General features: G+C 42.9%; 1 protein-coding gene across 3 annotated transcripts in view; it reads right to left on the reverse strand.

Moving 5' to 3' along the window:
- slc44a2 (solute carrier family 44 member 2 (CTL2 blood group)) overlaps nt 1-12,612 on the reverse strand; it is an 86,802-nt gene that overhangs the window by 3,867 nt on the left and 70,323 nt on the right. For 2 of the 3 annotated variants that reach the window (XM_008103811.3, XM_016991159.2), the window contains exons 19-22: nt 8,695-8,765; nt 8,005-8,093; nt 7,307-7,391; nt 2,081-4,241 (exon numbers count right to left, since the gene is read on the reverse strand). In XM_008103811.3, coding sequence (XP_008102018.2) covers nt 4,120-4,241; nt 7,307-7,391; nt 8,005-8,093; nt 8,695-8,765 — 367 coding nt within the window. In that variant the 3' untranslated portion in view covers nt 2,081-4,119. Of the gene's footprint in view, nt 1-2,080; nt 4,242-7,306; nt 7,392-8,004; nt 8,094-8,694; nt 8,766-12,612 lie in introns of those variants that run through there. The other variant, XM_003216837.4, reaches the window with a different exon arrangement.

Raw genomic sequence — 12,612 nt, forward strand, 5'->3', positions numbered from 1 at the left:
ACCAAAACATCATGTTAGACAACAAATTTGTCAGAAAAAGTAGTTCAGTACACAGTAATGCTATATAGTAATTACTGTATTTATGAATTTAGCACCAAAATATCACGATATATTGAAAGCATTGACTACAAAAATGTGTTGGATAATCCAGAACATTGGATAAGCGAGTGTTGGATAAGTGAGACTCTACTGTAAATACTACATAGCATTACTGCGCATGGAACTACTTTTTCTGTCAAATTTGTTGTATAATATGATGTTTTGGTGCTTAATTTGTATAACGATTACCTAATTTGATGTTTAATTGGCTTTTCCTGAATCCCTTCTTATTATCCAACTTATCCTGCCGGCCTGTTTACGTTGGGTAAGTGAGACTCTACTGTATATTGATAATCTTAAATTATCTGCTTAGAACTGGATTATATGAGGCCCCTTCTTCACAGCTGTATAAAATGCACACTGAAGTGGATTATATGGCAGTGTGGAGTCCAGATAATCCAGTGCAAAGCAGATAATATAAGATTATAAATGGGTTATATAGCTGTGTGGAAGGGCCTTGAGTCTACACTGCCGTATAATCCAGTTAAAATCAGTTAATCTGTGGAAGAAGTCTAAGTGAGGCCTAAATCTGCCTGTCCCCTAACTGAAACCTGGCTGTCCCTTGGTTGCTAGGCAACCAAGTGGGCAGAGATTAGCCCTCTAAACTGGCAGCAATTGGAGAAAAAAAATTATTGCTCTCCCTCTAATTAGGACTTTATTTTTCTTTTCTTTTTGTTGTATCAACCTTGAGGCGTGGATGATGGGTTGTGTTGTCAAATTTTGAGGTTGGGGGGGCCTGTACTTTTGTTGTTTTGTGAATTGCCGTGATGCCATCACTCTTTTATATATATATAGATAACACAGGTATATCCCATTTGCAGACACAAACATCAGACAGAAGGATTCATAATGGGCAATTCACTTTTTTAGAAGAAAGTGTGTGAAAGTGGCAGCCATGAACAATCTTACAGGGAATGGCTTTCTCTGTGATGGGGCAAGTCTTTTCAGGCAATTGGGTCTAATAATTCCATACTTATCAAATGATACATGAGGCAAAAAGAAGTAATATTTATCTGTTCCCTGCCTACATTCCAAGTTCTCCAGGTACAACCTGATTGTCGCATTCAAGAAAAAAAAAGCAATTAGTTGATTTGTTTTAGTACACAATTCAGCAGATCTCTATATGTTCTGAACACTTTCATATCTTCTAAGGTTGGAAAGTGACATCAATGCTGGGTAGGGGAACTTCAATCTGTGGCCCACTGATGTTACTGAATTTTACTGTCTATCATTCTCACCGCTGGATAGACTGAGGAGTCTGACAACATCTGATTTAACAGCTTTGGCCAAGAGAAAGGTGGCAAGAGCAAGACTAGAAAACCTTTGATCTCCAAATGTTGGATTCATTCTCTAATTGGCTCTGATCAGCACTGCCCATCTTGAGAGCTCTATCAGATAACTTCTGGAGGGCTACAAGTTGCCTACTGGTGCCCTAAGAAGGTGTGTAAACATCTGGCCTTCCCACTAAGTCCACCCAATATGAGTAGCGGTAGGAGGCTTTGACCGTAGTCCACAACATTCAGAAGCCAAAGCTCTCCCACTCTTGTCTGAAGAAAGCAGAACCTCAGGGAAAGAAAAGGGCATTACACTAAAGAGCTGTGGTATCTTCGTTCCCCCCCCAAGGTCTTTTGAATTACTGCTACTCATACTGGTCAACCCTGGACCAGTGCTGATCCCTAACAAGTTTCTAGAAAGAAAGAAACAATTGTAGCCAAGAGGCTCAAATATAATACTGGTCCATGGCACATTGGGAAAAAATAATTGCCAGTCCAGTGCGTTAGCAAGCCTATCAGGAGAAGCAAAACTTTACCAAAGCACTTTCGGCTTTAAAGAAAAAAAAAAGCATCAAGGCCAGGCAGACAAGGATAAGCAGGGTCACTGTGTTCATAAAGAGGAACTTGTTCACAGAATATGAAACAGTATTTATCATTCTGATAAAGTAACTTTGCAACTCACAAGGACACAGAAATCACTATTACTGTTCTGTCTGCATTAATTTATTTATATTCAACTTCGCAACTTTGTCAATCAGTTTCAATTGTTCTGTGTTGCTCTTTGGAGGACACTTGAGCCAAAAGTAACTATCAGGAATAATTGAGACAACAAGCCAGTATTTACTTTTTTTACTTATGGCTGCTTGTAACAATTTGTCTTTTTAAAATAACAAGCTGCTGCATCTTCCCACAAATAAATTTACTCAGAACGTGTCACTTTCACATGACAAAGTGACTTAACGTATTCACAAGCAGGTGCTCCAAGCATTGTTTTCAAGTCATAAAATTTAAGTGGATAGTGTTTTTTAAAAAAACCTAGGCAACACGAAGCTTAGCATTTCTTAGCACTGAATAAGGCACTGACTTTGTTAAGACAAAACCTGGATGTTTTGATATCACTTGGAACAAGGTGAGGAGGATATTAACCATTTTCAACAAAACCAGCCAATGCATTACACTGTATAGCTCCTCCCCACTTCTGACTGCGGCCTCCGTTGCACCATCTTGACTTTAACATTCCTCACACAGGCACAGGCAACTTCACAATATTTTGAACCACCACTGGACCTGCCACCCAACCACCCAATGGAAGTTAACCACTGCTGTCTGAATTTGACAAATGATGCTAAAACTCGGCCTTAGAGAAAATTCCTACAACTGCTACTGCTCAATTTGGCACTGCCCTCCCACATCAGAGCCCCACAGATTGGCAAGACAGAGGAAGCATTTCCTTGTCTTCCATAAGGAGAGGAAGAAAAGGATCCCCCTTTCAACACTGTAAGTGTTGGCAATGTACATCTACTGGCCATGGTGGCAGCAGCAATAACTGCTAGGGCTGCCAGGGACCACAAAACTAGCTGAATAGTGCTGTCCACCTGAAGCAAATAATGAGGCTGAAAAGTGTGTTCCCAACCTGCACATCATCTGATTTACTTATTTTGAAGGGAGAAATGATACAGGTAATGTATCCATTTCTCTGGCACACCTATAAAAGCCTATCCAGATAAGAAGCAAAAATTGATACCAGTAAAAGAATCATCTGAAAGGATTACATGTTAGAGAAAAATAACACATCCTTTTGCATCAAAACAAGCTTTATAAAAGTTTAAAAGAAGCAAATACAACAGTATTTGGATCAGAGAATTCTGCAAGCAGCAATACTTTCAGTGGCATGCTAGAAATTCAAAACAGTTCACTAAAAGGATTGCACAGAACACCGCTATGCGTCAAAAAGTATAAATGAAGACATGTACATTCCATACATTTCTAGGTACTGGTAGAAATAGGCTTTGGTTGAACACATCCTCAACTCTATATAGAAAGAGGCCTATGAAGATTTTTTTAAATTTCAGAACAAGACAAGCAATTTCTCTTCCACTAATTTCTTTCTGTAGATCCTGTGCAACTTGGAAGTTCCTTACTCAACGAGAATGAATTTAACCCTCCACAGCGACTCACAAAGAAAGAAGGTGCACCCACCAATATCTCTGAATTTCCTGCCTCTTTCTGGAATCACCCAGCAGCCATGCTTGACATTCCCAAACAGAATGGCTCTGCCCCAGCTCTGCCTAATCAAAGGACCAAAAATACAGAAAGCACCTGATGTTTGTTTAAAGCAAACTCTTATACCAATCATCTTTATCTTGATTATGTATGCTTAAATAGCCAACCTTGGTACAAAGATGGCATCTTGAGGAGAGCTAAAGACAACCCTGAGTGGTACCACAGTGGAGGAGAGCATTGATCAGCATTACATACATTTGAACCTCCAGTTCCAGCTCTAACCTTTTGGTGCTTGAATCTTTGCTGAACAGAGGTTATATACCACCACAATCTCCCACTTGCTAGGTACAAGTGACCCTTATACTTTCCCAGAACGTCAAAATCACAAGGTTTGCACCAGGAATCAGGGCAGCCACAAAGGAAGAGCCACTGCACACTGATCACAGAGGTGTGTGCACAAGGTAGGTAGTGGGACACTTGCAGCGTGTTTGCACCTTTCCCACTTGGTGCCCTTGTCTTGCCCCTATTCTTGGCTCTCGGCACTTTTGGAAGATTCTAGGCTCCCCTTCAGCAGGATTTCTCTCAGTTCAGGGGACATGTAATAAGGCCGCTCAGGAGATCCATCATTCCTTTCCAGATCTTCACCTTTTGGGATCCCAAGAGGAAAGATAGAGAAAGCAGCCACAGAAGGAATAACAAAAGAAGCAAAGCAAAAAATAAATAAAGACAAAGGCAAAGAGGCAAAAAGCAAGAGGAGAAAGGGAGGGAGAGAGAAAATGGGAAATTCAAAGTTAGTTGCAATTAGATTCCTCCACCAAGAAAAGAACAAGGCAGATCAGATAGTCACCTGCTTTTGTGATTTATAGAACATTTTGACTACTAAAGCAGAAGCAAAGGAGTTGCTAGGTGATGATAAAGGTATGGAGAAGAATGAAAATGTTAATTGCGGTAAAAACCTTAAGAGGAATTAATTCTCACTGTCATTCTACAGCAAGGCTGAAACATCTACAGCCCATCCTTCTAGCCAAGAAAACTCAAGCTTTTAAGCTATTGATGGCCAGGTTGTTGTATATGTTCCGGGCTGTATGGCCATGTTCCAGAAGTATTATCTCCTGACGTTTTGCCCACATCTATGGCAGGCATCCTCAGAGATTGTGTGATCCCGGCCATGAAAGCCTTCGACAACATACTGATGGCCAATCTGACAATACTCTTTCATCTGCACTAGATATCCCCTGCGCTTCTCAGCCCATCCCAAACTATTCAGGACACTCAATCCATGCCTTATTGCAAAGGAAGCCAAATAAATACTTAATGAATTGATGACTTGTCCTTTGAATGTCTGGTAGTAAACCAATCTTCACTCCTATCGAAATGCCAGCATTTTGACTCAATTGAAAGGAGGGCCATATCCCTCCATTGCCACACAATGCCGTGTCTGATTTTTTATTTAAATTGTTTGCATTTTTGTTTTCAAACTCAAAAGGCATCCTTCCTACAGTAATTTGACCAAATTCGTAACATCTGTGGCAAAATGTTATACCTCCTGTCTGTTTCCTTGTTTTAAAAGTTTTATCCTGGGCCTAAAACAGACCAGAGATCATGGTGTTAGTGAAATCATAGAATCATAGAGTTGGAAGAGACCTTGTGAGCCATCCAGTCCAACCTCCTGCCAAGCAGGAAATCACATTCAAAGCATCCCTGACAGCCTCTGTTTAAAAGCCTTCAAAGAAGGAGCCTCCACCACACTCTGGGGCAGAGTTCCACTGCTGAACAGCTCTCACAGTTAGGAATTTCTTACTAATATTCAGGTGGAATCTCTTTTCCTGTAGTTTAAAAGCCACTGTTTCACGTCTTAGTCTCCAGGGCAGCAGAAAACAAGCTTGCTCCCTCCTCCCTATGACTTCCCTTCACATATGTATACATGGCCATCATGTCTCCTCTTGGTCTTCTTTTCTGCAGGCTAAACATGCCCAGCTCTTTAAGCCACTCCTCACAGGACGTGTTCTCCAGACCCTTGATCATTTTAGTCGCCCTCTTCTGGACACATTCCAGCTTGTCTCCGTGACTCTTCAAGAGGTTGTTGAAGGGCATTTTTAGGCTGCCACTAAATCTACCTTCATATTTTTCACTGCCTGTCTCTAGGCATACTATTCTGACCACAACTAATATCATCTGACATCAAAAGCTAAGAAGGTTCAAGTTTGGCGTTGTGTGGGAGATTGCCTGGGAATACCTGAAGCTGCAGTTCTAATGTACCCTTGTACTGTATCCAGAAAAACAATGGTTAGGTAAATGCATAAAGGCAGAATACCTCAGCCATATTGAGAGTTCCTATGACAGAGAACATAAGGAGGAATAACTAAGAAAGGACTAGGGCTGAATATGACCAACAGGTAGGAATAAAAATATCACCCCTGTAAAGGAACTGGTTTAATACCTGGACAGCTGGCTGCCTCAAATAGCACCTCAGCAATCCCCAAATCAAAGTCTGTGAGCTGGATGTGGCCCTTCAAGCACATTTACCTGGCCCCCACCTGAAATTTTAGACTTAGGGTCACCCCAAGTCTTAAATGACCTGAAGGCACACAATAACAATCCTAATTAACTTGACTATCTCATCAGCCAAAAGCAGGCCCACACTTCCCATTGAAATACTGGTAAGTTTATATTGGTTAAAATTGTTCTTCATTTGAAATATTGTATTGTTCTTTCATCGTTTTTTGCACTACAAATAAGATAAGTGCAGTGTGCATAGTTCTTTGTTCATTTTTTTTCCAAACTATAATCTGAGCCCCCCAACAATCTGAGGAACCATGAACTGAACCTCTGTTTAAAACATTTGAGGACTCCAGATCGAACTGAATGAAATGTAAATATATCCAAGGGACATTCAATGGTGGGTTTCACAACTGATAATTGACCCCAAAGATGATCAACCATTTAGCAAACCTAATTTAAAAATTACTCAGGTCTCAAAAAGGACTTCTTTTCCGAGCCAGAATTGCAGAACCAAGTGTATGTACAAGAAATCTGCCATGCTCTGCACATATTTATTATTGCCATTAACTTTGCTTGCAATGGAGGTAAAACCGAGAGAAGGGCATCTCCTGAGGATCTCAGGGTCTGGGCAAGTTCATACTGGAAGATGTGATCAACCAAATAGCCTGGACCTGAGCCATATAGGAGTTTAAAAGTCATAATCATCCCCAGATTTTCCTAGCCTGCAAGACCAATAGCTTTCTTCACTGGGAGAGTCTGAGAAGCTGTTGTCCAAAAACAGCAGTGTTTCCAATTTATGGCTGCAACATGTAAACACAGCTGCCTAATGAAATGGAACAGCAGCAGGAGCCCCATGCTTTGGGACACAAGAAATGTTTGGCCCTGCTTTTGCCAAAGCATGGGGCTCCTAGTACTAGTTTATCTTCAGAGGTTTCTTTTATCCCTGATATTTTTGGAAAGATAACAGAGTCTGAGTTCCTTTTATGTAATTGGGGGAGGAGGTTGGGGGAGGATATAGGAGAGGTAACAATGGCTTGCTCAACACTAGAGTGGCCTGGAAGCATTTCTTGCACTACTTAATAAGCAACATGAATGACTCTGGATGGTACATGGTTGCATAGCTAGGATGTTTTGCATCCTTGGCAGGCTGGCAAATTGGAGAAATTTGTTTAGTTCACTCTTGCCACTCACCACAGCTAAATACTTACAAAAGCAAAGGAAGAGGGTGTCCACACACATGGCATACACACTGAAGAATCCATGGGCAATAAGATAGGAGCCCACAATTACAGTCTGCAAGAAAAAAAAATAAGAGATTTGTCTCAATTACAGTTATATCACAGCTAGCAAGATCTGAACAGGAATTGGCAGTGATACTGTATCCTCTTCAATTAAGTTAAGAGCTGAACACAAAGTGCATATATGCCAGGAGATGATTTGATGATTTCTAAGTCATTCATTTTTTTTTCTCATTAAATCTAGCTTATTTCACAAGGTTGTTCTGCCAGTTAAACATGTAATGCACATCAACGTGAACTCTATGGTGATAAGGGCAAAAATGAATATCCTAAGAGTCCTATATGAATATTCTTGATGATTAACAGAGGCTCTCACCTTCTGTTTCCTTCCTTCCAATGCTTTAAAAAGGTAACCTTTGAATTGTGTCTGCTCCCAGAATCCCCCAGCTTGCAAGACCATGCAGACTGGAGATTCTGAGAACTGGAGTCTCTAAAAGGAGCTCTCCCAAACTCTGCTTTCTGAACAAGCAACAGCACTACTAGGGAGAAATGTATCTCTGATGGGAAAATATATAATATAAAACAGGAAAGTAGCTGCTAAGCAATATAGCTAAATTTGGAATGATGGAAATCTCTTCAAGCCTTAGCTGCAGCCCCTAGATACCAACCAGAATGGGGACCCAGTAATAGTTGAGAGGTGGTGCTGTATCTTGAATCACTTTTATCTTATGGGTAAAAAAGAAGAAGGCGAGTATCCCTGGGGAAGAAAAACAAACAATTTTATTCTAGCTTGTCATCAGTCAAAATGATTGACATCATCAACATCACAGCTGTCCCCACCCTCCAAATAATTCTATCTCTTCAAGCTTTATGATTCTATATATTCCAGTCAGAAGTCAAATCACAGGCAATAAGTATCTATACCTCACAAAAACGAAACAGACTATGATACTGTGCCATTGCGCCCACATTTTCTCAGAGAGAAAAGTCAAGTAGAGAGGAAAAAGTGGGTCAGGAAGGGTAGGTCAGCTTCCCCATTCTGGTATCCTTAAGATATGCTACATTGTAAATCCCAGTGTTGTTGGCCAGGATAGCCACAGGGGTTATGGGAACTATTGTCCAGTCAATCTAGAGGAGGTCAATCTGAGGAAGGCTGACTTACCCCTTTGGCAGACTGCCTCAGTGGATAGTAACACTAGCCCAACAACACACCTCAGAACCATTCAACTGTGGATCTCCCCACTGACAGTATTTAAAAAAAGGACAAACCAGTTAGTGCTAATAATTGTCAAGAAATCTGCATGGGGGAGTCCAGCAGCAGGTTTAGAAGAGACTTGAAATATCACTAAGGCACGTACCAACACTTCCTACAATCAAAAGTTTGCCGAGGAAAAGCAGGAAATCTGTGACTTTGTCCAGAACAGCCACTCTGAAAGAAGGAAAAAAGTCATTTTCTAATAATCTATATATATAAAAGGCTTTTGGCATCAAGGCGACTCACAAAACAACAAAACCCAACACCCCCCAAACTCTAAAATTGGCAACACAATCCATCATCCCTGCCTCCAGTAAGATACAACACAATCACACAAAAAAACAATCACAACACCAAAAAAAGGCCAAAACCCACAACAGGCAATGTACGCATGCGCGTGGAACTCAAAGTATTTTTCGGGACAGCATGGCTGCCCAGGATCAGCTCGCTCCCTCTCTCAGGTCCCCCCTCCTTCTCTGCGAACCCTTATCAGATGCCTCCTGGCCTTTTCCTGGCAGGCCCCGGCCCCTTCCTTCTGCCCATTCAGGCTGCACCCGGTCTCCTCCGGGACCTCGGGGCCCACACCTTCCTGCACCCATGGGCCTCCCTATCATCCCTCCACCGCCGGACCTCCTGGCCCCGCCCCCTCCATGGCTTTCCAACTCCCAGGGCCATACCGGCATCCATGGGCTTTCCGGGCTTTCCTTCCAGGGCCAGAAAAGGAAAAGAAAAAGTCCTCCTGCTCTCTCTCTTCCTTTGGAAGAATTACCGCTCCTCCTTCGGCCGCCCCATAGGGGTGAAGGAAGAAGAGGAAAAGGAGGACAAAGGGGAGGAAGAGGGAAGGGGAATGGGCTTCCCGAGCGGGAGGAGGGAAGGGAAGGGGGGGGCACACTCCCTCCCCCCTCCCGCCTTTCCAAACAAAATATAAACAAAGGCAAGGAAAGACCCGACAATAGAAACAACGAAAAACAGGACGAGGAATTACAGGAGGGGCTTTCTTCGGGAGGGGGCTACCATGGGAGGGAACTTCTACTATTCTTATTCTTATTGCCATGCTTTCTATATTTTGTAATATATATATAAAATACAAAATAATAAATACAGCCAGACATTGGAGCTGCAATGCTTGCCATGCTTTCTATATTTTGTAATCTATATATATAATAAAAGTGAATGTTTGTATGCGAGTATGTATCAGCGTTTTGATTGGCCTGGCAGAATATGTGCTCGCGTTTTGATTGGCCTGGCGGAATATGTGCTCGCGTTTTGATTGGCCTGGCGGAATATGGGTCAGCTTTCTGATTGGCCTCCACTTTCACAGGCCACTGGGACTGCTGAGGCAAAAACTACTACCAACTGGCTTCGTTCGGCCTACTTATCTCCTCAGAACGAAGCTAGCTTTGGTACAGTTAACAGCCTTTGGCCCACTCACACATTCACAGCATTCTGAATCCAACTAATGATGGAAAATAATTATGTTTTAATGCTTCCTTTGTTTATGAAAACTTCTACCTCCTCACCTCATCCCCCCCCCCCCCCCCTTCAGCACTTCTACTGACAGGTTAAAGCCTTTGCAGGCTGCTAGGCCCTACTAGGCCGCAAAGGAGGGGGCCATCTTCCCCCCTCAATACTGTTCCAAAGAAGACAGGTTTTCCCTGGCTCATTGGGACACAGTACTATTCACAGCACACTAAAGAGAAAATAATGACTATCTTTTTATTCTTTCCTTTTAAGGATCGTTTACTCTCCCCCCCCTCCCCCCCAGTTTTTACTGAGGCAAAAAACTACCACAGAGCAGGCTTTGGCCTACTCACTCTAACAGGCCTGGCACATACAGTCCCCATGGCCTACTATACATCCGGGCACTGTTTGGAGTGGGATGGACCATGGATGATGGACTTGCATATGGGAGTTGTAGTTCACCTGCTCCCACTGAACCCCGCTGTGTCTTATTTATACTACTATTGCTTGACGTTACTTTTATGTTTTATTTATATGGTGGATGTTAGCACGTGGCTTAATGACCTTGCAAGCCACTTTGGGTCCATTGCAGAAAGGCGGGGGAGAAATATCAGAATTAAATAAATACATAAATAAATGTCTCAATGGTATGTTTGGTTGGAATGACCTTCTGTCGGGAGGGCTTGGATGGTGTCTTCCTTTACAGTAGAAGGGGCTGGACTGGATGACCTTCAGAGACCCCTTTTAAATCTAGGACTCTATCTATCTCCCAATCATATTTATGACTGGATGGCCATCTGTCAGGAGGGCTTGGATGCTGTCTTCCTCTATGGCAGAAGGGGGTTCAACTAGATGGCCTTTGGGCACCCCTTCTAACTCTAGGATTGTATGAAAGCCTTTAAACCAGGCATGGGCCAACTTGGGCCCTCCAGGTGTTTTGGACTCCAACTCCCACACTTCCAGACAGCCTACCCCATGATGCACTTTATATGTTGCAGCAGTTTGGGGGAGGATGGACCAAGGACCATCGAATTTCCAGTACCTTCATCTAATTCACCTCCCACAGGCCACTGTGATTCCCATGAATGACGAATCTGTACCAAACTTGATACACAGGTGCAATGTGGCCCCCTTTACGCCCTGGTCCAGTTTGGCGCAGGGTGAGCCATGGATGATGGGATTTGCAGTACCCTCACCCAATTCACCTCCCATGGACCACTGTGATACCCATGAAAGATGAAACAGTACCATACTTGACACACAGGTGCAATGTGGCCCCCTTTACGCCCTGGTCCAGTTTGGCGCAGGGTGAGCCATGGATGATGGGATTTGCAGTACCCTCACCCAATTCACCTCCCATGGACCACTGTGATACCCATGAAAGATGAAACAGTACCATACTTGACACACAGGTGCAATGTGACACAATTTATGTCCTGGTGTGGTTTGCAGGAGAATGCACCAAGGATGATGGGATTTCCAGTACCTTCATCCAATTCACCTCCCACAGACCACTGTGATGCCCATGAATAATGAAACTGTACCAAACTTGACACACAAGTGCAATGTGGCCAGCTTTAAGTCCTCCTGCCGTTTGAGGGAACAACGGACCATGGATGATGGGATTGACAGTACCTTCACTCGCTTCCTCAGACCACTGCAACCCACACCAATGACTGATCAAGATCAAACTTGACACATCGCGTCCCCATGACCTACTTTACATCCTGGCACTATTTGGAGGGGGATGGACCATGGACTTACATATGGGAGTTGTAGTTCACCCGTACCAATTGAAGACAACTGACACTTGATCGAGACTAAACTTGGAACAAAGGCAAACAATTCCGTTCTCAAATAACCCGGGCACCGCCGGGCCCCCAAGCTAGTATATATATAAAATACAAAATAATAAATACAGCCAGACATTGGTCTGCAATTCAACCAGACCAATAAAAGATTAACTTTCGTAAAAGGCGACCAGGCTTTGAAACAGTGATACTACTCTGAAGCTGACCAACCAAAGATTTCCCCTAGTTAGCAAGCACCCAGGCTTTGAACCACCGAGGCTATTCATTACAATTCTACCACCCCAAAAAAACATTCCCCTAAAAGGCAACTACCTAACCTTCCAAGCAGCAAGCCTATTCCTTTCTATTCCACCTCACCAAACAAGGATTCACATAAGAAAATGGCCAGGCTTCCAGGCTACAAAGCTATTCACTGTTATTCCACCTACGTAACAAAGAATTCCCATACACCACAGCAACGCGTGGCCGGGCACAGCTAGTTCCTTATATATTTGAACAATGTCCCAGCAAAGCCTGCAAAAAGGGTTTTGATAGAAAGGTGGGGTTTCTTAAATTATCTGAGGCAGTGAACTGGCTAAAGTGTGCCAGGTGACATGTTTGTGTCTATATGCTACATCCATAAACTTGCAATGGACCAACATTAATCCAGACTGCTTGTCTCAACACTCCTCAGTTGTCGGGTTGGTCAGAACCTCACAAATTTTAGGTGGCCTGCTTACTCCTGTAGTACATTTGAGGTCCTTTGCTCA

The sequence above is a fragment of the Anolis carolinensis genome, chromosome 2, assembly GCF_035594765.1.
Source record: "Anolis carolinensis isolate JA03-04 chromosome 2, rAnoCar3.1.pri, whole genome shotgun sequence".
NCBI classification, from domain to species: Eukaryota; Metazoa; Chordata; class Lepidosauria; order Squamata; family Dactyloidae; genus Anolis; species Anolis carolinensis.